This window comes from Oncorhynchus mykiss, chromosome 25 (assembly GCF_013265735.2).
Source record: "Oncorhynchus mykiss isolate Arlee chromosome 25, USDA_OmykA_1.1, whole genome shotgun sequence".
Taxonomy (NCBI): domain Eukaryota; kingdom Metazoa; phylum Chordata; class Actinopteri; order Salmoniformes; family Salmonidae; genus Oncorhynchus; species Oncorhynchus mykiss.
The window spans coordinates 8090438-8117741 of NC_048589.1; the positions used below are offsets into that span (position 1 = coordinate 8090438).

The 27304-nt window shown below is 41.3% G+C and overlaps 1 protein-coding gene across 1 annotated transcript in view; it reads left to right on the forward strand.

Moving 5' to 3' along the window:
• LOC110505296 (SH3 and cysteine-rich domain-containing protein) overlaps positions 1-26079 on the forward strand; it is an 86587-nt gene extending 60508 nt beyond the window's left edge. Inside the window, exons 8-11 of the mRNA XM_021584440.2 lie at positions 13081-13175; positions 21597-21648; positions 23347-23484; positions 24279-26079. Coding sequence (XP_021440115.2) covers positions 13081-13175; positions 21597-21648; positions 23347-23484; positions 24279-24377 — 384 coding nt within the window. The 3' untranslated portion in view covers positions 24378-26079. The remainder of the gene's footprint in view (positions 1-13080; positions 13176-21596; positions 21649-23346; positions 23485-24278) is intronic.
• The last annotated feature ends 1225 nt before the right edge of the window (positions 26080-27304 follow it).

The window sequence follows — 27304 nt, forward strand, 5'->3', positions numbered from 1 at the left end:
AGAATGTCAGGCCATCCATCAAGTCTACATGGAAATGGCTAAAAAGTTTTGGAATGACCTAGTCGAAGTCCAGACCTAATCCCAATTGAGATGGCAGGACTTGGAATGAGCAGCTCATGCTTGAAAACCCACAAATGTCGCTGAGTTAAAGCAGTAATGCATGGAAGAGTGGTCCAAAATTCCTCCACAGCGACATGAGAGACTGAACAACAACTACAGGAAGTATTTAGTTGGAGTCATTTCAGCTAAAGTTGGCACAACCAGTTATTGAGTGTAAGGGGGCAATTATTTTTTCACGCAGGGGCAGTGGGTGTGGCATAACTTTGTTTATGAAATAAAATCAATAAGTATGCAATTGTTGTGTTACTTGTTCACTCAGGTTCACTTTATCTACTATTAAGTTTTGGTTGAAGATCTGATAACATTCAGTATCATAAATATGCAAAAGTAGAGAGAATTGGAAAGGGGGCAAATACTTTTTCAAAGCACTGTATGTAGGATGCTGGAGATGATGAATATGATGTTGAAAGTTGGTGGAATTGCCCTTTAATTCCTGCCAAAGTACAATGCATTCGGAAAGTATTCAGACCCCTTGACTTTTTCCTCATGTTGTTACTTTACAGACTTATTCTAAAAATTGATTAAAAATGCTTTCCCCTCATCAGTCTGGACACAATACCCCTTAATTAGAGCTAGGGTCTATTTCCCTGAATTTCTGCCTGACTGACGTGCCCAAAGTAAACTGCCTGTTACTCAGGCCCAGAAGCCAGGATATGCATATCATTGGTAGCATTGGATAGAAAACACAATGAAGTTTCTAGAAATGTTAAAATAATGTCTGGGACTATAACAGAATTGATATGGCAGGCGAAAATCCGAAGAAAGACCAACCAGAATCATTCCACTAGATGTCAAAAGTCTTTATTCAAGATTTCAGGCTTGTTTCTTCAAAAACGAGCAAGAACTTTGAGTTTTTGTGACGAGACCACCGGAACAATATCAGTCTTTCTGCGCGCGAGGAAGAGGGCACGTGCTTACAAATTTTACTTTCGTATTGAAATATTATAGTTTATTTACATTTTGGGGTACCTGAGGATTAAATAGAAACGTCTTTGACTTGTATGTACGAAGTTTAGTGGTAGCTTTTTGGATTCCTTTGTTTGCATGTTGAATGAGTGGATTACTGAAATCAATGGCGCCAACTAAACAGACCTTTTGGGATATAAAGAAGGATTTTATCTAACAAAATAAACCATTCATGGTGTAGCTGGAACCCTTGGGATTGCAAACAGAGGAAGATTTTCAAAAGTAAGTGATTTATTTAGTCGCTATTTGTGATTTTGTGTAGCCTATGCTGGTTGAAAAATATGTTGATGTGGGGCGCCTCAGACGATCGCATGGTCTGCTTTCGCTGTAAAGCCTATTGTAAATCGGAAAACGCAGTTAGATTAACAAGAATTTAAAGCTTTTAAATGATATAAGATACTTGTATGCTCATGTATGCTCATGAATGTTTAATATTACGATTATTTATTTGAATTGCGCACCCTCCAATTTCACCGGATGTTGTCGACAGGTGTCCCGCTAGCGGGACGCATATCCCCATTAATGACAAAGCAAAAAACAGGTTTTTAGAATTTTTTTGCAAATGTATAAAAAATTAGAAATGAAATATCACATTTACATTAGACGCTACAAGCTTGGCACACCTGTATTTGGGGAGTTTCTACCATTCTTCTCTGCAGATCTTCTAAAGCTCTATCAGGTTGGATGGGGAATGTCACTGCATAGCTATTTTCAGGTCTCTCCAGAGATGTTTGATCGGGTTCAAGTCTGTGCTCTGGTTGGCCCACTCAAGGACATTCAAAGACTTGTCCCTAAGCCACTCCTGCATTGACTTGGTAGTGTGCTTAGGGTTGTTGTCCTGTTGGAAGGTGAACTTTCACCCCAGTCTGAGGTCCTGAGTGTTCTGGAGCTCAAGGATCTCTCTGTACTTTGTTCCGTTCATCTTTCCCTCAATCCTGACTAGTCTCCCAGTCCTGGCGCTGAAAAACATCCCCACAGAATGATGCTGCAATGACCATGCTTCACCGTAGGGATGGTGCCAGGTTTCCTGCAGACGTGACGCTTGGTATTCAGGCCAAAGAGTTCCATCTTGGTTTCATCAGACCAGAGAATCTTGTTTTTTAACAGTCAGAGTCCTTTAGGTGCCTTTTGGCAAACTCCAAGCAGGCTGTCATGGGCCTTTTACTGAGGAGTGGCTTCCGTTTTGCCACTCTACCATAAAGGCCTGATTGGTGGAATGCTGCAGAGATGGTTGTCTTTCTGGAAGGTTCGCCCATCTCCACAGAGGAACTCTGGAGCTCTGTCAGAGTGAACATCGGGTTCTTGGTCACCTCCCTGACCAAGGCCCCTCTCCCCCGATTGCTCAGTTTGGCCGGATGGCCAGCTCTAGGAAGAGTCTTGGTGGTTCCAAACTTCTCTGTTTAAGAATGATGGAGGCCAAACCCTTACCCAGATCAGTGCCTCGACACAATCCAGTCTCGGAGCTCTACGGACATTTCCTTTGACCTCATGTGTTGGTTTTTGCTCTGACATGCACTGTCAACTGTGGGATCTTATATAGACAGTTGTGTGCCTTTCCAAATCCTGTCCTATCAATTGCATTTACCACAGGTGGAGTAGAATCAAGTTGTAGAAACATCTCAAGGATGATCAATGGAAACAGGAAGCACCTGAGCTCAATTTCGAGTCTCATAGCAAAGGGTCTGAATAGTTACGTAAATAAGGTATTTCTGTTTTTTACTTTTCATTAATTTGCAAAAGTTTCTAAAAGCCTGTTTTCACTTTGTCATAATGGGGTCTTGTCTGTACATTGATGAGGCTATATGTTTTTAAAATCTATTTTAGAATAAGGCTGTAACGTATCAAAATGTGGAAAAAGTCAAGGGGTCTGAATACTTTCCGAATCCACTGTATATCTTTGGAATGCTATAGTTTAAAAAAAAATGTTTGATTGTGCTTTTTACTCATCCAGGAGGCCACTTAACACCCAGATACTTTAATCAGGGCCAGTAGAAAGAGAAAATGGATGTAACACTAGAAAATGGTTGAGGAAATGGTACGATGTGGCACATGTGGGTGTGTGAAGCGGCCTGTCTGTCTTATTCTAGTGGAACAGAGTAGAACACACAAACAGAAATAAGGATTCTTTTGATTTTCATACTGTTTTATGAGGTCACAAATAACGTCTCTCGCGAGACGCCTGCCTCATCGACAGCCCTTTTGTCTTGGGTGCTGCGCTATTTTATGACCAAGCACAAACGCATTGAAAAAGATTGCTGGCACATTGAACACAGGTATAAATAAATTCTGTGAGAGATGATCATGACAAATCATAATAACTTCTGGTCTGGAAATAGAAAATGGAGCCCTGTGACAGATTTTTTTCTCAGCCCCTATTGTTTGTGCATGCTGCAGGATTTTTTGCCCACAGCTATCCTTAGTCCAGTGCCCATTTCTCCTTCGGACTAACACATTGACATCATTGAATTCTAAGTATAGCACCAACTGCTCTGGAGCTAAGAACAGTATGCTATTGAAAGCCTCTGAGAAATGTGTCTGTACTGTGCTTGCTGGCGAGCTGTACTCTACTCTTTAGCCTGAGAACTGATCCTGAGCCAGTTCTTGCTGTGTGTGTGTCCATCAGTGTGCTACTCTTGGCCAGACTCCCATTACTTCTGAATTTCCCAGGAGTTGGGAGAAAAACCTATCTCCCTGACAGACAAATGGTATTCCTGCCTTGGCCACTGGCACACACAGATGTGAATAGACTCTGACCCTAATGTTTATATCTCCAGCTCTGGTCTGTGCAATATTTATTTTCTGCGTGCAGCTGACATGTTACAGAATTCATAGTTTTGTTTCAGTGAAAGTTGGCAAACCTGTGCGAACTCCATATTGCCCACTATAATATTAAACATTTTATGGGGAAATCTTAGACATATTTATTTTACCCTCTCTGGCTTCTACGATGGTAGAATGACAAAGTTGTAGTATCAGAACGTTCATATTTGTAATATTTCTATCCAGTCTCTATTTATAAATATTTGACATGTTTATCCTTAATGTCAACTTTGGAAAAGATCAGATAAACACAAAGATATACAATCAAACATGCACTACCAACACAGCTTTTTTTCACACACACACACACACACACACACACACACACACACTGCAACACAGCAAGTGTTTATTCTATTCTACTGACACATTTACATTGTGGCGAAATCCTGCACGAAGTCTTTACCGGGCGCTGACACTTTAAAAGCGCATCAGCAGTCAGGAATGAGAAAATAAAGATAGCTCTTCCGGCTCTGTGTGGGAGCTCTCAGTTGTCGCGGCAGTTTGATAGTGTGTGCATCTCTGCAGAAGTCTATTTTCAGCGTGCTTAGTTTGTAAAGTGTTTAAGTCGATCGGCGGTGTTACTGCTCTAGGTTGTGGTTGTAATCCTTCAGGACCGCTCCTGTTACTGATCGCATGGATTAGTAGCAACATTATTGCGAAGCATACAAACCAACAAACCATCAGATGGACAGACAATGCTATTGCAAGCCTGAAGTCAACAGCTAAGACCCCCCTCTCTCTCTTACTCTCGTTTTCCCTCCATCGTTCCAGTGCTTTACACTGCAGCAGACTTTCCTTTTTTCAATGTGCTCTCTTTGATGTTCAGTGCCACTGAACTATTATTGCCCTGCCAGATGCATTTGAATGAAGAATGGTGCCGGAGGGGATGGCTGCCGTTTTACGGGCATCTAACCAATTGTGCTATTTTGTGTGTTTTTTCCGCATCGTTTGTGACTTATTTTGTACATAATGTTGATGCTACCGTCTTTTATGACTGAAAAGAGATTCTGGATATCAGAACAGCGAATACTCACCTCGAACTGGATGAAGATTTTATCTTTAATGAGTCAGACACAACGGATATAATGTTGCTCCCAGACAAGGCCGAAATCCCTGTCATTCGCATGAAGAAAAGAAGGAAATACTAGGGGCAGGTATCAGGGTGCCTTGTGAGAATTTGTCGGGTAAACCGCCTGCACCATCCGTTCTATTAGCCAACATGCAATCAATCACTGGAGAATAAACTGGATGAGCTCCATTTGGGACATTAAAACCTTTAATATCTTATGTTTCACAGAGTCGTGGCTGAACGATGACACGGATAATATACAGTTGGCTGGGTTTTCCGTGATTCGGCATGACAGAACAGGTATGTCCGGTAAGACGAGGATTGGGGGTGTGTATCTATTTGTCAATAACAGCTGGTGCGCGGTGTCTAATATTAAGGTAGTCTCGAGGTATTGCTCTCCTGAGGTAGATTACCTCATGATAAGCTGTAGACCACACTATCTACCAAGAGAGTTTTCATCTATATTTTCGTAGCCATCTATTTACCACCACAAACCGACGCTGGTACTAAGACCGCACTCAACGAGCTGTATAAGGCCATAAGCAAACAAGAAAGTGCTCAATCAACAGCGGTGCTCCTAGTGGCCGGGGACTTTATTGCAGGCAAACTTAAATCCGTTTTACCTAATTTCTACCAGCATGTCACATGTGCAACCAGAGGAAAAACAACTCTAGACCACCTTTGCACCACACACAGAGATGCATACAAAGCTCTCCCTCTATTTGGAAAATCTGACCATCATTTTATCCTCCTGATTCATGCTTACAAGCAAAAACTAAAACAGGAAGTACCAGTGACTCGCTCAATACGGAGGTGGTCAGATGACGCGGATGCTACGCTACAGGACTGTTTTGCTAGCACAGACTGGAAAATGTTCCGGAATTATTCCAATGGCATTGAGAGTATACCACCTCAGTCACCGACTTCATGAATAAGTGCATCGACAACATCGTCCCCACAGTGACCGTATGTACATACCCCAACCAGAAGCCATCGATTAATTTTTTTATTTTTATTATATAACCTTTATTTAACTAGGCAAGTCAGTTAAGAACAAATTCTTATTTACAATGATGGCCTTCCCCGGCCAAACCCGGACGGCGCTGGGCCAATTGTACGCCGCCCTATGGGACTCCAAATCATGGCCGGATGTGATTCAGCCTTGATACAAACCAGGTGCTGCAGTGACACCTCTTGCACTGAGATGCAGTGTCTTAGACCACTGCGCCACTTGGGAGCCCAGGAGCTAAAGGCTAGAGCTGCAGCTTTCAAGGAGCGGGACAGAAATCCGGATGCTTATAAGAAATCCCGCTATGCCCTCAGATTAACCATCAAACAGGCAAAGCGTCAATACAGGACTAAAATTGCATCCTACTACACTGGCTCTGATGCTTGTTGGATGTGGGAGGGCTTGCAAACTATACGAACTACAAAGGAAAGCCCAGCTGCGAGCTGCCCAGTGACGCAAGCCTACCAGATGGCTAAATGCATTTTATGCTTGCTTCTAGGCAAGTAAACACTGAAGCATGCATAAGAGCACCAGCTGTTCCGGAGGACTGTGTGATCACACTCTCCATAACCAATGTGAGCAAGACCTTTAAAAAGGTCAAAATTCACAAGGCCGCGGGACCAGATGGATTACCAGGACGTGTACTCAGAGCATACACGGACCGATTGGTAAGTTTACTGACAGTTTCAACCTCTCCCTAACCGAGTCTGTAATACCTACATGGTTCAAGAAAATAAAGAAAAGTGCTCAAGATAGCGAAGTTAACCTGCCTAAATGACTACATTGGTACTACATTGGTAGCCATGTAGTGCTTTGAAATGCTGGTCATGGCGCACATCAACACCTTCATCCCACAAACCCTAGACCCACTCCAATTTGCATACCGCCCCAACAGATCCACAGGTGACGCAATCTCAATCGCACTTCACACTGTCCTTTCCCACCTGGACAAAAGGAAGACGTATGTGAGAATGCTGTTCATTGACTAAAGTTCAGCGTTCAACACCATAGTGTCCACAAAGCTCATTACTAAGGACCTGGATCCTGGACTTCCTAACGGGCCGCCCAAGGTGGTAATGGTAGGCAACAACTCATCTGCCATGCTGATACTCAACACGGGGGTTCCTCAGAGGTGTGTGTTGAGTCCCCTCCTGTACTCCCTGTTCATCCACAACTGCGTGGCCAAGCACGATTCCAACGCCATCATTAAGTTTGCTGACGACTCAGTTGTAGTAGGCCTGATTACCGACAACGATGAGACAGCCTATAGGGAGGTCAGAGACCTGGCAGTGTGGTACCAGGTCAACAACCTCTCCCTCGACGTGAGCAAGACAAAGGAAAAGATCGTGGACTACAGGCCGAACACGCCCCCATTCGCATCGACGGGGCTGTAGTGGAGCATCGACGGGGCTGTAGTGGACTTTCAAGTTCCTTTGCGTCCACATCACCAATGAACTATTATGGTCCAAACACACCAAGACAGTCGTGAAGAGGGCACGACAATACCTTTCCCCCCTCAGGAGACTGAAAATATTTGTTATGGGTCCCCAGATCCTCAAAAAGTTATACGGCTGCACCATCGAGAGCATCACCGCCTGGTATGGCAACTGCTCTGCATCCAACCGTAAGGCACTACAGAGAGTAGTGCGCATGGCCTAGTACATCACTGGGGCCAAGCTTCCTGCCATCCAGGAACTATATGCTAGGCGGTGTCAGAGGAAGGCCCAAAAAATTGTCAGACTCCAGTCACCCAAGTCATAGACTCTTCTCTCTGCTACCACAAGGCAAGCGGACCAGAGCACCACGTCTAGGTCCAAAAGGCTCCTTAGCAGCTTCTGCCTCCAAGCCACAATTAATCAAACGGCCACCTGGTCTATTTGCAATGACACCCCCCATTTGTTTTTACACTGCTGCTACTTACTGTTTATTATCTATGCATAGTCACTTTACCCCTACCTACATGTACAAATTACCTTGACTAACCTGTACCCCCATACATTGACATTGACTCAGTACCAGTATTTGCAATATTCTGTATTACCTCCCAGTGGTAACCCAAACCAATAATACCTCATAAAAGAATAATGCCAACAATTGACAAGAATGAACCCAGTCATAACCCTTAGAGAATTTGCAATATTCTGTATTACCTCCCAGTGGAGGAGTGAGGGGGGAATGAATGGGTGTGTGGGGGTGTGTTCACAGACAAAACAAAGGCCTTAAAATGTCCCAAATCTTCTCGGGAAAATGTCAGTAGTAACACACCAAATCAATACAGTTCAAGCAACAATAAACAATCAACTCGCTCACAAGCTCCCTTTAACTAAAATGTCAACCCAAATACATCTGGAATGGCAATAATACTCCAGCGACACTGAACATCAAAGGGAGCATATTAAAAAAAAGAAAGTCTGCTGCAGTATAAAGCACTGGAATGATAGAGAGAAAATTAAACTAAGCGAGAGAGGGGGGGTCTTAGCTGTTGCACTGTCTGTCCGTCTGATGGTTTGTATGTTAAAGTTTTACAACAATGTTGCTACTAATCCATGCGATCAATAACAGGAGCGGTCCCGAAAGATTACAACTACTACCTAGAGCGGTAACACCGCCGATCGACTTAAACACTTTACAAACTAAGCACGCTCAAAATAGACTTCTGCAGAGTTGCACACAGTATCAAACTGCGAGCCAACTGGGAGCTCCCACACAGAGCCGGAAGAGCTATCTTTTTTTTCTCCTTCCTGACTACTGATGCGCTCTTAAAGTGGCAGCGCACAGTGAAGGCGCCGTGCAGGATTTTGTCACACTCTCCTCCCCCCAGAAACAGAGAGGATTCAGGCTTTGGCAGGTTCATGTTCCCACTACACAATATCAGGGACGTTCTCATCATCGGAGTCCTCCAAGAAGAGTTCCTGCAGATGTTGCTTTTGCCTGCGATCCAGCTCTTCTGCCATAGGGTAGCAAGGCTTTAGGTCCACAACATGCACCGTCCTGACATCTTCCCAGTGTCTTCCAAACAGACCAGGTAGCTCACCGACCCCAACTGCTGCACCACACAGTAGGGACCTTTTCAATCTCAAAGCTAGCTTGGCAGTGAACTGCTTGGGCACCTTTGACAGATGATTAGAACGGATCCAGACACAAGACTGGTTTTGAACCACATGTCTCGTCCATGTTTGTCATAGTTTCTGAGCTGTTGTTGTGTTGGCTATGGTAGCCTAGTGGTTAGAGCGGTTAGAGCGGGGGACTAGTAACCGGAAGGTTGCAAGTTCAAATCCCCAAATCTGTCGTTCTGCCCCTGAACAGGCAGTTAACCCACTGTTCCTAGGCCGTCATTGAAAATAAGAATTTGTTCTTAACTGACTTGCCCAGTTAAATAAAAAGATTCTGCTGGCCTCTGCTCTGGCTAGCAAGGTATGGTGGTGTTGGACTGCATCAAACGCTGAGCAGTCAGATGAAACGTTGGAACTTTGCAAGACTCTGTCCATCGGACCTTTTAGAGTTCAGTGCAAAGCGAAATTCAGGAAGATGCTGATCCCACCTTGTGTGCTGATCCCCCACAAATGAAGCAATCACATCCCCTTCAGGTGTACCCTCTCGGTCAGGTAGGCCGTGGTCAGCTTGGCAACTACACCTTAATAGGTACAGAGCTCTTTGTAAATTCTGAGATGAACTGCAGACCTTGGTCAGAGAGAATTTGGTCTGGAGTCCTGTATCTGGTAAAGACTTCCCTTCACAGAATTAGAGCAATGGCAGAGGCAGTATATAGCCTCATTATTGTTATTTCATTGTGTAACTTTTTTTGCTTTAGTTTATTTAGTAAATATTTCTTAACTCTATTTTCCTAAAACTGCATTGTTGGTTAAGGGCTTGTAAGTAAGCATTTCACGGTAAGGACTACAACTGTTGTATTCGGTGCATGTGACAAATACTATTTTATTTTATTTTAAATGGGTTGACATTTTAGTTAAAGGGAGGTTGTGTGCAAGTTTGTTTATTGTTCTTTGAACTGTATTGATTTGGTGTGGTACTATTAACATTTGGCCGAGACGATTTTGGACATTTTAAGGCCTTTTTTGTCTATGAACACACCCCTACACACCCATTAATTCCCCCCTCACTCCTCCACTGGGAGGTAATACAGAATATTGCAAATTATGACTGGGTTTATTCTTGTCAATTGTTGGCATTATTCTTTTATGAGGTATTATTGTTTTGGGTTACCGCCGTGCTGTGACGTGTTTTATATGGTGTGTCTTATCCTTTCTCTCCACTGACTATCTGTAAAACAGGCTACCCTCTAGGCAGTCTCTTCTGATATGCGTGCATCTGGTAGTGGGTCTCTATCTATCCTACTATTTTCCTTTAGGCAGGGTTAATACCTGCCTGGAACCCAAATAAAAATCATTTTCAGGACCCTCTAACAATACTCCTATAACTTTATGTTTGTATTCTTATCTTTTATTATTTCTTATTGTTGTTGCGTTGTTGAGAAGGAACCTACAAGTAAGCATTTTATTGGACAGTGTTTACCATGTGTATCCTCTAAAAATGACTAATAAAACTTGGATCTTGAAATAAAACTTGAAACACACACGCTGCACACGCATACACTATGCAATCTCTCCTGGCCAGCTCGCTGAAACATGTAAAGTGGTATTTTCCACTCTTATCTGGCTGAGCTTAGCACAGCTGGGTGGAGGTCATTTGTCTGTCTGAAGGCAGGTCTATAAAAGCCTGGCACAGAGACACAGGCTCTGACTTTGAATTAACCACACACTGCAGGAGCAGATTGCCCCATGGTGCCTCCTGTCCTATCTGAAATAAGAGCCACAAACAACCGGCTGGCCTTTTCAAATTTGCAGCCTATTTATTTTCCCATATTCTGAACACACCTGTTCCCTGGAAATGTAATGTCCCCATGTATTGAACGATTGAGAACTAATCAAATGGCTTGTACTTCTCACACTAAAATGTGAGCTAGTAGACTTTATTTGCTGCTCCTCATATAACCTCTAATGCTTTACTATTTCTTATTGGTCTTTCTTCCGTGATCTCCGCTTTCCCAATGTAATGACCACCATACAGACACATACAGTACATATATTATCACCTAGCGCTAGCCATCAGAGTCGAAAGGCCCCCAGAGAGCTGTTGTTTTGCCATAATGGATCGCCTAAAGTTTCTGTGCCTTACTGCATTTTAACCCAGAGCCAACAGAGCATTGCTAGAGAGTAACTCAGCTCATCCATCACTAATATCAGTTGCCCACCTGGGTGACGCATGCTGACCATTTTGGAACACGTCATCCCAAGACACGACACATCATAGCTATGCAGTACCATAACTGCAGTCTGGGAGGAGAGGGACCTTGTGATGTTGTTATTTCTGTTGGAATGGAATAAGACCGTTTAGCAAATGTACAGTACATTGTGGTCTCTACTTTGCTATGATTCTCCCTCAATTCATATAGCCAAAGTATTTTCTCCTGTATGAGAACTACAATGAGAACAAGTTTGTTGACTGGTTGCAGCAATATTTTAGGTCATTGTGAACTCGCGACTAATTGTGACAAAAGTAGAAAAATGCCTTTCGGTGTGGGTGTGTGCAATTACATTAACAAAATGTGTCTGCAATAATTGGGTTAGCTCTTCTCTAACAACATCCTCTCCGCCCCCGCTTTTGTTGTCTTTTAATTTCCTGGGCGCTTATGAAAACAGAACAACTAAACAAGGGAATGCTTCCTCCCACTCATGTTGATGATATAATGTTGTGGAAACTTTACAGTAGCAGGTGGCAGAACGACTTGAGCAATTTTCCTTCCTTCGATTGGAACAACAGCTCATTATAATCTTGGAATAATCAAAAGGAAACATAGCTCCGAACAGCAATGATTGGGGTTCACAGGATGGCAGAAAGGACACAAGATTAGTTAGATAACAAAGCAAGCACTCTATCATGTAGGAACTATCTTACTTTATGTGCAATCATTGAAAACATTACTATGTTGATTTAAATCACAGTTGGTACTCTCAACATTAGCATTCCCAAATAGACTCTCATAGCAGTAATATGCTGACTGCGCCAGCGGCAGGACTCATTCTCATTTTACAGTATAAATATCCACTTTTCACTATGTTCAGACCACATAATATGGCAACAATATTTGATTATACTAATCATGATATACTAGTCACGATATTTCACATTGTTCATCTGCATAATTGAAATCTAACATTAATTTCCATGAGACAAAGTCCACTATCCTATGGTGCCACTGTTGCCAATGACATCTATAGTGCTGCCTACTGGTCTGGTGTAGTCAGGCCCTCAGATCAGAAGGGAGGAGTTGGACCTCAGAGGGAAGGAAAAGCAGTCAACTAGTGCTCAACATATGTGGGAACTCATTCAAGACTGTTGGAAAAGCATTCCAGGTGAAGCTGGTTGAGAGAATGCCAAGAGTGTGCAAAGCTGTCATCAAGGGAAAGGGTGGCGACTTTGAAGAATCTCAAATATCAAATATATTTACATTTGTTGAACACTTCTTTGGTTACTACATGATTCCATGTGTGTTATTTCATAGTGTTGATGTCTTCACTATTATTCTACAATTTAGAAAATAGTAAAAATAAAGAAAAACCCTTGAATGGGTAGGTGTGTCCAAACTTTTCACTGGTACTGTACATATACACAATGTACAATTTCAACATAAATAGTTTACTGATTTGTGTTCCAAAATAGCTTAGCATACAAGAAAGGAAAGAGAGAAAAAAGAATAGTCACTTATGACCGAGCATTAGTATCTAAAATACCAGTAATAGATAGTGATCGTTTTATTTTCTACACCATGTGTCCAAAGTTTCTGTGTGCCAAATTACAAAAAAAGTTTTTTGATTCGATTAATGAATAACAAAAATCTGTTGTCGTTTTTTGCATGTCTATGCTCAGACAACCTGTTTGGTGGATTGTGCTGACAGCTTCTGTGTGTGTGTGTGTGTGTGTGTGTGTGTGTGTGTGTGTGTGTGTGTGTGTGTGTGTGTGTGTGTGTGTGTGTGTGTGTGTGTGTGTGTGTGTGTGTGTGTGTGTTTTGTAGGAGAGGAGACTGCTGCAGAAGGACATACTGCAGCTCAACACCTATGTGGCTTTGTTCACATTCACACCCCAGGAAAGTGAAGACCTGGAGATGAGGTCAGTGGGATCCACACACACACACACTAACAAAAAACAGACTAATCAATGGTCAGATTAATTCGTGGGATTGCTTAGTTAAAAGTCTCTTATCTGCAGAGGCCAAAAGCTCCTAGCAGCTCACTGTCAGAACTGGATGGATGTTTGATTGGTTTCTAAAGGGCCTTGGCTTTGCCTGAACCTGTCCTGCATTCTCTTTGTAATCCCATTGTGTTAACAATTACCTATGCTCCTTTTGAATGACTAACATATACTGTGTTTACCTAGATAAGCAGGCAGGCGTCACTGAATGCATGCTCTAATCACTGCTCAATAGATATTTGTCAGAGTTCTTCTCTAATACAACATGTACAAACATTGTATTTTTTTGTTACACATTATAATTGAATTGTCTGTGATATGTGTGTGATCTTCCGTTTCTACCTGCTCAGTTAAACGACCATTAAACCGTCTCCTAATCATACACTCTCAGGAAAAACAAGGTATAGAATTGTACTTGTACTTTTTCTCAATCGTGTACAAGCATTTTTTGGAACAATGTTGTTGACACAGAACTCTGTGGCCTTTTGCGAAACAGTACATGTGTTTTCAAAATGTAGTTGCCTTCTCAAAACATAAATACATCCATCAAAACAATATTACTAAGAAGAAGCAAAAAGCACAATTTGTAAAGGATTCATTCTTTGGTATCATCACAATCCAAATCCATGCATTCAATAGATAGACTGGTTTGCTCATAGTTTTGTAGACTTTCCATTGGTACACAGAAACAACAATTGGTGGCTGACTAAATAATTTTTTGCCCCACTGTAGATACTTTTGTACCGGTTTCCTCCAGCATCTTCACAAGGTCATTTGCTGTTGTTCTGGGATAGATTTGCACTTTTCGCACCAAAGTATGTTCATCTCTAGGAGACAGAACGCATCTCCTTCCTGAGCGGTATGACGGCTGTGTGGTCCCATGGTGTTAATACTTGTGTACTATTGTTTGTACAGATGAACGTGGTACCGTCAGGCATTTTGAAATTGCTCCCAAGAATGAACAAGACTTGTGGAGGTCTACACATTTTTTTCTGAGGTCCTGGCTGATTTTTTTGATTTTCCCATAATCTCAAGCAAATAGGCACTGAGTTTGAAGGTAGGCCTTGAAATACATCCACAGGTACACTTCCAATTGACTCAAATTATGTCAATTAGCCTATCAAAAGCTTCTGAAGCCATGGCACCATTTTTTGGAATATGCCAAGCTGTTTAAAGGCACAGTCAACTTAGTGTATGTAAACTTCTGACCCACTGGAATTGTGATACAGTGAATTATAAGTGTACTAATCTGTCTGTAAACAATTGTTGGAAAAATGACTTGTGTCGTGCACAAAGTAGATGTCCTAACCGACAAGCAAAAACTATAGTTTGTTAACAAGAAATTTGTGGAGTGGTTGAAAAATGAGTTTTAATGACTCCAACCTAAGTGTATGTAAACTTCCGACTTCAACTGTACGTCCTGGATGTCAGGAAACTTGGTCCTAATGATGTACTGTGCTGAATGCACCACCCTATGTAGGTCCTTAAGGTCAGATGCCAAGCAGTTGCCATACCAGGCGGTGATGCAACCGGTCAGGATGCTCTCGATGGTGCAGCTGTATAATTTTTTGAGGATCTGGGGACCCCAGCCAAATATTTTCAGTCTCTTGAGGGGGAAAAGGTGTTGTTGTGCCCTCTTCACTACTGTCTTGGTGTGTTTGGACCATGATAGTTCGTTGGTGATGTGGACACCAAGGAACTTGAAACTCTCGACCCGCTCCACTACATCCCCGTCGATGTTAATGGGGGTCTGTACGGACCGCTTTTTCCTGTAGTCCACGATCAGCTCCTTTGTCTTGCTTACATTGTCATCGCACCACACTGCCTGGTCTCTGACCTCCTCCCTATAGGCCGTCTCATCGTTGTCGGTGATCAGACCTACCACTGTTGTGTCGTCAGCAAACTTAATGATGGTGTTGGAATCGTGTTTGGCCATGCAGTCGTGGGTGAACCGGGAGTACAGGAGGGGACTAAGCACTCACCCCTGAGGGGCCCCAGTGTTGAGGATCAGCATGGCAGATGTGTTGTTGCCTACCCTTGCCACCTGGGGGTGGCCCGTCAGGAAGTCCAGGATCCAGTTTCAGAGGGAGGTGTTTTGTCCCATGGTCCCTAGCTTAGTGATGAGCTTTGTGGGCACTATGATGTTGAACGCTGGCTGACCTGTAGTCAATGAACAGCATTCTCACATAGTTGTTCCTTTTGTCCAGGCAGGAAAGGGCAGTGTGGAGTGTGATTCAGATTGCGTCGTCTGTGGATCTATTGGAGCGGTATGCAAATTGGAGTGGGTCTAGGGTTTCCGGGATGATGGTGTTGATGTGAGCCATGACCAGCCTTTCAAAGCACTTCATGGCTACAGACGTGAGTGCCACGGATTGGTAGTCATTTAGGCAGGTTACCTTAGTGTTCTTGGGGAAAAGGCACTTTTGATGTGAGATTACTCTGAAGGTACATTATGTTCCCTAACTGTACCCTTTTTTTCACGGAGTGTAAACCAAACATTAACTGAAAAAAGATTATAAAGATATAATTTGACCCGATGACAATATGATAGTTATGAGACAATGGCTCTGTGTCTCTGAGATTTTCTAAAACCTTTTGTAAACTGACAATTGTCTGGACTACCATAACGTAAACCTTTTTTAATGTACTTTTTGATTCGCTGTTACGAAATAAGGGTTTCTCTCTCAACAGCCCTTGGCCCTAGTATCCATTTTACTACATCATTCCCTCAGTAATCCTGATAGTCTACTCTTTGACGCTCCAAAATGAGATCCCCAGAAAGATTTCAATCATCCCACACTTAATTTGAAATGTATTGACACTAAAGGTTGACCGATTAATCAGAATGGACGATTAATTAGGGCCAATTTAAAGTTTTCATAACAATCGGAAATCTGTATTTTTGGGCACCGATTTGCCGATTTTGTTTTTATACCTTTATTTAACTAGGCAAGTCAGTTAAGAACACCTTCTTATTTTCAATGACGGCCTAGGAACGGTGGGTTAACTGCCTCGTTCAGGGGCAGAACGACACATTTTCACCTTGTCAGCTCGGGGGATCCAATCTTGCAACCTTACAGTTAACTAGTCCAACGCTATAACCACCTGCCTCTCTCTGTTTGCACTCCACAAGGAGCCTGTTACGCGAATGCAGTAAGCCAAGGTAAGTTGCTAGCTAGCATTAAACTTATCTTATAAAAAACAATCAATCATAATCACTAGTTAACTACACATGGTTGATGATATTACTAGTTTATCTAGCATGTCCTGCGTTGCATATAATCTGACTGAGCATACAAGCATCTAAGTATCTGACTGAGCGGTGGTAGGCAGAAGCAGGCGCGTAAACATTCATTCAAACAGCACTTTCGTGTGTTTTGCCAGCAGCTCTTCGTTGTGCGTCAAGCATTGCGCTGTTTATGACTTCAAGCCTATCAATTCCCGAGATGAGGCTGGTGTAACCGAAGTGAAATGGCTAGCTAGTTAGCGCACGCTAATAGCGTTTCAAACGTCACTCGCTCTGAGCCTTCTAGTAGTTGTTCCCCTTGCTCTGCATGGGTAACGATGCTTCGATGATGGCTGTTGTCGTTGTGTTGCTGGTTCGAGCCCAGGGAGGAGCGAGGAGAGGGACGGAAGCTATACTGTTACACTGTCAATACTAAAGTGCCTATAAGAACATCTAATAGTCAAAGGTTAATGAAATACAAATGGTATAGAGGGAAATAGTCCTATAATTCCTATAATAACTACAACCTAAAACTTCTTACCTTGGAATATTGAAGACTCATGTTAAAAGGAACCACCAGCTTTCATATGTTCTCATGTTCTGAGCAAGGAACTGAAACGTTAGCCTTCTTACATAGCACATATTGCACTTTTACTTTCTTCTCCAACACTTTGTTTTTGCATTATTTAAACCAAATTGAACATGTTTCATTATTTACTTGAGGCTAAATAGATTTTATTGATGTATTATATTAAGTTAAAATAAGTGTTCTCAGTATTGTTGTAAATTTTTAAAAAGTGTTTTAAAATCGTCCGATTAATCGGTATCGGGGTTTTTGGTCCTCCAATAATCGGTATCGGTATCGGCGTTGAAAAATCATAATCGGTCGACCTCTAATTGATACCCACAGAACAGCATGACTCCTAGCCCACAATTAGCTGCTGTACAGTTGCCCGCTGCTCCAAGTGTTGTTTTAAATGTTTTCCAATGAAAACCAAACTAGACATGATCAAGGTCTCAGGATTCTAATACAGACCTTAATCAATACAACAGACGAACACAAAAAATTCACAATGTCATCACAATGCCTCATCAAAAGCGGGAACATTTCAATCTCTTTTGTGAACTTTTTACACCTGGCTTGTGATAACTTTCTTTGGCATTTTTTGATTAGCCTATTGCTCCATGATTATGATGGTGATTATGAATACTAAAAGCATGTTTCCAAACATATCGGATTGGCTATATACTTAATTGTTCAAAATCAAAAAACAATTGTACAATATATTTATTGGCATTTTTTAATTTTTTTTTTTACTATTTAACAATCATCAAAATATGACACAGATAATGCCCCTTCCACCTACACAAAACACCATGCTACATGGGGGCACATCGTGCAAAACCCTCCCCCCCAACACATGAACACCCCCCTCCCTCCACTCTACCGGTATTAGCTTCACTGATTATCAACAAAAAAAAGAAACAGAATTACCTTCACATTCCATGCTAGAATGCAACACAAAAACAAATAATAATAATACATTCATGAAGAAAGTAATAAGGGTTTATTGCGTTAATTGTATGTTCTTTTTTCAGATGGAATATAGGAAGATAGTTATTTTAGCCACGTTTGCTTGCTTGGCGGAGTGTCACTCTTCCATATAATAGCTGTTTATTTATTGGCTGCAATGACTGCAAATGTAATGAATCTGGTTTTGCTGCAAATATTAACTTGTAGAACAGAATCCTCTCCAAGAAGTATAAGGGAAGGATCTAGTGGTACCGTCATATTAGTGACCTGTGATAAGATCTGAATAATGTCTTTCCAATAATAGCTTAGTTCAGGGCAGGACAAAAACATATACATAAATGTGCCCACTCCTGTTTTACACCTAGAGCAAAATTTTGAATATTCAGAATTGATCTTATACAGTATCTCTGGTGTAAAGTAGACCCTATGTAAAATATTGAATTGCATCAACTTGTGCCTTGTGTTAAATGAAAGACGCTGAGCATCTAAAATGGGGACATTTCTCATCTTCAACGATGAGACCAAGGTCATCATGCCACTTCATGCAAGCTTTCCAAGGTTCATCGTTCCCCAACAGAGCTTGAAGACCAGAGTACATGTAGGAAATGAAACATTTTACCCCTTTCCTCTCCAGCCACAGTTGATCAGTTTTAGCTTTACTCATGAGCTGAATCCTACCTCCCTGCTGAGTGGCAATGTAATGCCTAACCTGTAGGTACTTGAAGAAATTAGTTTGAGGTAACTGAAAATGAGATGCCAGTTGTTGAAAGGATAGTTGTTCACCTTCTCTATAGAGATTACCAAATGTTTTAATTCCTTTGTTGAACCAAGAAAATGTAATACCATCTCTCAGGACTTTGGGTAAGATGGGAGTTATTATAGAAAGGTGTTTGTTCATATATATATCTAAGCTCTTCTGTTTGTTTACAGACTTCTATCCATATATTTGAAGTGTTTTTAATGAAAGGGTTGTTTATGGTTGTTTATGAGACCTAGCAAAGCTTTAGGTGGGCTAATATAAGGTTTAGATGCCAATGTAGCAGGGGTCAGTCACTCCTCCTCTATCTGTCTCCAAGAGGGTGAACTTGTTGTTGTATCTTGCCATACCCACACAGCCTTTAACTGAGATGGCCAGTAATACAACTGGAAGTCAGGTAGAGTAAGTCCCCCTTCTGAGTATGGTTTGCATAAAGTTGTGAGTTTCACTCTGGGGGGTTTCCCTTTCCACAGAAATGAAGAAACCTTCCTATTAAGTTGTTTGAAAAAAGCTTTGGGATTAGGAAAGGGCAAGGTTTGAAAAAGGTAAAAACATTTTGGTAATATCACATCTTTACACAATTGACCCGCCCCATATAAGAGAAATTGGTAAATCCCGCCATCTATCCAATTCTTCCCCAACCTTTTTGAGAAGTGGAGTATAGTTCAGTTGATATGTCTTAATAATTTCAGAAGTAATTTGCAATCCAAGATATGTCATTTTCTGTGGTTTCCAAGGAAACGGCTGGTCTAAGATTGGGTTCTGCATAGCTGCCCTGTTAAAAGGCATAATTATACTCTTCGATAGGTTTATTTTATATCCTGAAAAGGTCCCATGTTCTTTCAGGATGTCAACTAATGCTCGGAGTAAAATTTCTGGTTTAGAGAGGTAAGGCAAAATGTCATCGGCATATAGCGAGACCAGATGTTCACACCCACCTATACGAACACCATGGATGGATGGATGTGATCTGAAAGCTTCTGCCAGTGGCTCTATAGCCAAAGAAAAAAAGGAGAGGACTAGCGGGACAACTCTGTCTTGTGCAACGTGATAGAGAGAACTGTGAGGAAATTTTTCCATTAGTCAGGATCTGAGCTACCGGACATTTGTACAGTAATCTAATCAGACCTACATACTTAGGTCCAATATTCATCCTCTGGAAAACTTCAAACAGGTAGTTCCATTCTATGCGGTCAAAAGCTTTTTCCACATCTAATGAAGCCGCCATTACAGATTCTTGGTCATTCACTACATAATGCATAACATTAAATAATCTTCTGATATTATCAGGAGATGTGCGGTTTCTTACAAAGCTTGATTGGTCCATATCAACCAAGTCCAGAAGAACCTATGAGCTATGAGTTTCGCAAGAATCTTATATGAAGTGTTCAATAGAGATATTGGTCTATACAACCCACAAAGCAGAGGATCTTTGCCAGGTTTTAACAAAACTGTGATCAGTGCCTGTTCAAGTGTGTCTGGGAGCTTTTCTGTCTCTATGGCATAATTAAACATACTGCAGAGGCTCAATTAGTTTGGGTAAAAAGGATTGATATAATTCAATAGGGAAACCATCTAAAATTCATTAATTTGTATCATGTTCAAACTAAACAGTCCTGTTTAGGGTAGCAAAAATTCCTATTATTCCGATGTTTTCAGGAATCTTTTAACCAGGATATATGGACAATTTATATGAAAAGCAACCCTAGTCATAATTCAATAGACAGCATGTTTAAAAGAGGCATATGACTTCAGGAAGCAACAAGTGGTAATTGAAACAACATTATTTCATGTTTGTCTTTCTTATTGTCAGATGAGATCTCATATAGAGCACCAGAGCTCTATTCTCTTTGAGTAACTCAGAGAGCATTTTCAGTACCAGTCCTCTAATTAGACCACGAGATGAATGACAAGCAGGAACAACTACACTGACTGTTGTTTCTCATTGGTTGAAAAATATTTGTCAAGGCTTTACATAGGCTTTGAATGGATAACAATGAGGACACATAAGGAAGAAAAAACAATAGGTGAAAACTGAGGTATCGTTTGTATGGCCATTGACAACTGACAATAATGGAGTGTCATTGAACAGTGTGAGGAGGCAGCAGAGGCTGTTTTCACTGACTTCAGCTACCCTGTAGGGAACAGCAGTAGCATGTGTCTGAATCACCATATTCTGTACTCCAGAATATCCAACAGTCCTTTGTCCTCCAATATTTATACTGACATAACGGCAATATGTTTTAGATTATACACTGAGTATACCAAACATTAGGAACAGCTTCCTAATATTGACTTGCACACTCCCCCTATATTTTGCCCTCAGAACAGCCTCAATTCATCAGGGCATGGACTCTACAAGGTGTCAAAAGCGATTCACAGGGATGCTGGCCCATGTTAACTCCAATGCTTCCCACAGTTGTATCAAGTTGGCTGGATATCCTTTGGGTGCTGGACCATTCTTCATACACACGGAAAACTGTTGAGCATGAAAAACCCAGCAGCGTTGCAATTCTTGGCACAAGCCGGTGCTCCTGGCACCTACTACCATACCCTGTTCAAAGGCACTTACACTCTCTGAATGGCACACATACACAATCCATGTCTCAATTGTCTCAAGGCTTAAAAATCCATCTTTAACCTGTCTGCTCCCCTTCATCGACACTGATTGAATGGGATTTAAGAAGTGACATAAATAAGGGATCATAGCTTTCACCTATGTCATGGCAAGAGCAGGTGTCCTTAATGTTTTGTACATTCAATGTATGTATTTGGCTGTTCCTGTGACATTGATTTTTAATACGCAATTTATTTCCAATTTAGACCCGGAGACAGAATCGTACTGGCAGACGACTCCAATGATGATTGGTGGAAGGTATGTATGAGAGGGTGTCACTTTTGGAAGACACAGTGTTTAAATTAAGTGCTTTGTAACACCAGAACACTAGTGGCAACTGAGCTGCCACCAACACGAAGGAGACGAAACCTTAACTTTGCTGTAGTATTGAAACACATCATCCCGAGATGTTTTGAAACATTACATGGTGTGTTGTAACACCCCTTAATCAAGTGTCGTGCAACACCTTGACAGAAACGGTTAAAACACTTTTTGTTGTATTTAATGCAGAATTAGATGCCTTCTCCTTTGGTGACGTTCCCTCTCTCTATAGCTTCTAAACACTATAATGGTGTTTCAAATCCTGCCTAATGCAGAATGACAGTATTATTACAGTATTTTTATGTTTAACATTGATTTATGAATCTGATCATTTGCCAGTTTAACCCATTATGGTAGGCATTGTTGAGCACAGTACTCAATCCACCAGCAATAACTACATGTTTTACAGCAGACATTGCAGGATGCTGTATTTGTCTCTACAATTAAAAGTTGGAAATGTGGGAATGGGTCGTCTCATCTTTGAATGTAATTTTTTCCTGACTGTTTTAATATCTGTTCATCATGACCAGTTACACCTCATAGCACAACATGCGGATTAATACTAATATAGAAGTATACTTTTTTTTCTTCAAACATGCATACAACATTGTGTATAAGAATCATCAAGTCAAAACATTTGGAATGACTCACAATCCTCTAAAAAGAGAGCCATGTGGCAAGATAGGAAGAGCAAGGAGATTAAATCCAGACTTACAATGAGTTCAATCACGCAATTTTGTATATCTTTGGTAATCCTCATAAAATATACTTACATTTTGAGCAACATATTAAGTGGGATTTATTCAGAATTTCTTTGGTAAAATTAAATGAACAAATCATAGAAATGACTGGCATTGATTTTTATGAAGGCTTAAATTCAATCAGATCAAGCGTTAACCGGCGATGGCAGACACCCGCATAGCGGATGTTTTGGCAGTGTCGAAGGTGGAGCTGCGTTGGACCCGTCAAATCAGTGAGCAGCTGCTCTTGTGATCATTGCCATTGCTCAGTTGTGCACCGGGGCCTCCCACTCCTCTTTCTTTTCTGGTTAGAGCCAGTTTACGCTGTTCTGTGAAGGGAGTAGAAAACAGCGTTGTACGAGATCTTCAGTTTCTTGGCAATTTCTCGCATGGAATAGCCTTCATTTCTCAGAACAAGGATAGACTGACGAGTTTTAGAAGAAAGTTCTTTGTTTCTGGCCCTTTTGAGCCTGTAATCCAACCCACAAATGCTGATGCCCCAGATACTCAACTAGTCTAAAGAAGGCCAATTTTATTGCTTCTTTAATCAGGACTGTATTTCTGATCAATTTGATGTTATTTTAATGGGCAAAATGGGCTTTTCTTTCAAAAACAAGGATGTCACCCCAAACTTTTGAACAGTAGTGTATATGTTTTAAAACACTTTCTGTGTATCAAAGCACTTACATTGGGTTTACCCCCTCCAAACACCAGATCTTAGGTTAGGTGCACTACTTTTCATGGTTTCATTACACAACCATGGTGTTTTGAGTCCAATTTTTACAGTGCACCTAGTACTTACACTTAAACCACTACACCGCACAAGTCTGCTGCCATGATAGTATAAGTAGTAGTTGTCATGGTGTATAACATTTCATCTGGATGATGGTTCCAGGGCGTAATCGAGGACAGGATTGGTTTCTTCCCAGCAGCCTTTGCTCACCAGGTGAAGGACGGGGACAGAGTGTTCAGGTGTCACCGGACGTTCATCGGCTGCAAGGAGCAAGGCCAGATCACCCTGAAGGAAGGACAGGTACGTGATCCCACTGTTATATAAAAATACAATATGGCAAACTACTTTGCAACAAAAAAGGACCCAATTATGCCCATTTGAAATGATACACAAGCAAACATGAATGTTATTATCCATTGTTAAAGAATGTTTATTGTTAGTCCCTTAATTGTTTCCATGTACTACTTTATTTGGCGCAGTTCATGATCAAGCCCCAGCAAAAAGTGGGCATCGGACATAGTTCCTCCTCCCACCAATTCTCATAGGCAAATGGGAATCCTGAGCACTCAGTCCACAGATTCACTCCCAGAACATTAACTTCAAAGGATTGACCTGAGCTGGCCAATTGGGAGTCACCCGTCTCTCAGCAGTTTCCATGGCATTACCATTTTGGCATGGCAAATGGCTTTGCTGTCTCAAATCCTTTTCCCACAATGCTTTGCATGGGCATTTTGGGATTCAGAGGAGAGTTCAGGCTAGTAACGCCAAATGGAGATGCATTCATTCCAAACACTTTGAAGATGAGTCAGTGACCTCCTAGCTCTGCCTCGATCCCCAATGAGTAGCAACATCTGCTCTCTCTAGTCACATAGCCATTCACACTACCTCTCTGCAGCTGTATTGAAGACTATCAGGCCAATTACAGTCAGGTGTCATTGTTATATGGTGGGGGAAATGATATATTTATTACAGTGGTCCTAAAGCTACTTTGCCCCTTAGGGTCAATGTGCATTGTTTAATGAATGTGTTAAAATGTATTTTGCTTGTACACGAGAGCAACCAAATCACGAGAGTATTCGTCTCTGTTTCACCAGATTTGTGTAAGCGGTGAGGATGAACACAGCGGCTTCATCCGAGTGGCCAGTGGAAAGAAGAGAGGCTACGTGCCCTGTGATGTCCTGGAGAACATCTGAGAGAGAGAGAGAGAAAGCGAGAGAGAAAGCGAGAGAGAAATAGAAAGAGCCGGAGAGAGATGATGAGAGGAAGAGAAGGAGAGAGTGGAGGGAGGAGAGGCACAGTCGCACACTCCATTGGTGTACAGGGATGGCTCTGACAGTAGTTTTGATCAGCTGCCAACCTCCCTGGCGCGAAGAGGACGATTGTAATTACAAAATGGCCATCTGAGACCATGGAGGAAGCCCTCTGTTGAGCTAGGACTCTAAACTTCAAAATGTTGCTGTTGGCATTAAGGGAGTGGCTTTGTCAGAAGTCAAAGCCAACCTTCCCCATTTCCTTTAAGTCTGAATGGGAACATGTTGAGACGGATCAAATAACCTGAATTTCTGGTCACAATAACCCCACTCTCCCTCCTTGTATCACTGAATTTGGTTTGATTTGGATTTTGGGATTTTTGGTTTGATTTTGTTTGATTTAAAGAACTGCCGTACATCGTTTGTTCTTTGTGTGACTTCCCATTGGAGAATACAGCTGACACATCATGCATGAATTTACTGAATTCATGCTTGCTTTTTTAGCGTCAGCTGCAGTATGTTTCAATGACCTGTTTATCCTATGCCCAAATGTTCAAACACTTGTTCTCTATATCAAATAGTTGCCTATAGGCCTAGATAATAATTGACATTACTTACAAACAGGATAAATCCCTTTTTCTTCTATGCTTGTACAATGGCTCCACTGAGCCTTGATAGGCTCTAGCTCACAATTAAAAGCTCATTCTCCTGAGACATGAGTTATTTTATCAGACCCTCTGACACAAAGAATTCAATGGTTTTGTCACTGGAGAGGAACAACAAAAATAATCGGACGAAGCAGAAATGTGTCGATTCTGAGGGGAGTGTTATTCAAAGGAGTCAGACGGAATCAGAGGAATTCCTTTTCTTTCAAAGAAATGCTGTAGTCTTTTGCACAAATCTAGCTAGTGATGTATCTAGTCTAGCTGCTTACCCATCGAAAGACAGAGCTTTGCATAAAAAAATTCAGCCTCATGAAAACACCTTTCTAAAAACCTGTCAAAGAAATTCTTTGAATATTTGAAAACAACGAATACCTAATTTGCTAGTTGAAGTCTGATGATAATGTTCTCTTCAGGTAGCTTGTCATGATATATAGTTTCTTGTTTTTATTTGTAAAGGATAATGGATTTGATAAAGAGAGGATGGGAATTTACTATAGTAAGTGGGCAACCTTTCATACGTGGTTAGATACATTGTATTTGAATGTATGTCGTCAAATCTGCATACCTGTTATTTCAAGGTATTTGATCACAATCCTTTCAGTGAAACTCAAGTTAATGGGAGTATAGGACATCTAGAGTATAGAAATGATACAGTATCTTCAGAGCATGAGGTACATGACCTTTGGCTTTGATTTACATTCATGTATGCTTACTCCAATTGCACTAAATGGTCACTCCGATATGGCTATAGCCTTATTCCAATGTAAACTTTCTAGCAAATATTGAACAACATTTTATGTCAGATCAAGACATGCTTGTTGAGATGTAACTTAAATCTATTTATCCCTTTTAATGTTAATGTTATCACAGTCCGGGGCTATTCCTTTCTCTTCGCTGAGATGTTCTTTTAAGATTTCTTGTTCATCCACATTCATATTTGTTTTCTGTTTTAAAATATCGTTATAAAATGAACTGTTAAAGGAAAGGTATTTTAGTAAATCTGTCTTTAAACTAATCTAATCTGTACTGAAACATGGCTTTATTGGATGGCAAAGGCCACTGTATTGTATGCACAGAATCAAACATCTATTTCTGATCAATTTATTGTCAGCATTTTGTGAAAGTATTCACAGAATATATAAAGCACATTGACCTTAACTCGGTCTCGATAGCTTTCTCTTCAAACACAGGGCACTCAACGCAGTGTTAGAAAGGTGTTCTTAATATTTGGTATACTCAGTGAGGTGAAAATTCACTGTGACGAAGAAGCTGCTATCCCCCTCGTCCTCATCTCCTTCCCGAGCACCATACAGATTTTCCACATGAGAAACAAGACAGTGTATCCAATGGTATGTAAAAGGTAGAGCATGAATATTACCAGAAAAGATCAACGTGATACCCATAATCTTCTGGTTTCTTATGAGGGAATTGGAATCCCTTTATTTCCCTTTGAAGTCTCTGGTAATGCAATAATTGACATTTTCATTAGCTCACACATTGGAACTGTTAACTACATGCAATATGGCAATCGAGATTGCTCACACATTCTATGCAGAAGAGCACCATCTACAGACAGCATAGTGAACATTGTGTTCTCATGATTATACATAGCATCAATAAGCAATATGGTCACCAAGTCACTGACTCACAGTTTTTCATTCCTCTTTATACATCTGTCACAAATTATTCATAAAAGTCCCACACAGATAGCCGGGCCTCCAATTTTTGCACCCACACGTGAATTAGCTTATGCTAATTGGCTCATCATTTGCTCAACTGGACCACTTAAATTATCTTCGCCCCATCAAGCTGTTATGATTTGTATGCTAATGAAAACCGCTGTATTGTGGCTCCCAGACACAATGCAGCAGGATTCTATAAGTATTTTCATAATGTCTATCACAGCATCCCAGGGACTGTATTTGGAGGGCTTCTGAGTGGCGCAGTGGTCTAAGGCACTGTATCTCAGTGCTTGAAGCGGCCAAGCCTGGTTCAAATCCAGGCTTTTTATTATTTTTTTTTTTTAATTTATTTTACCTTTATTTAACCAGGCAAGTCAGTTAAGAACAAATTCTTATCTTCAATGACGGCCTGGGAACAGTGGGTTAACTGCCTGTTCAGGGGCAGAACGACAGATTTGTACCTTGTCAGCTCGGGGGTTTGAACTCGCAACCTTCCGGTTACTAGTCCAACGCTCTAACCACT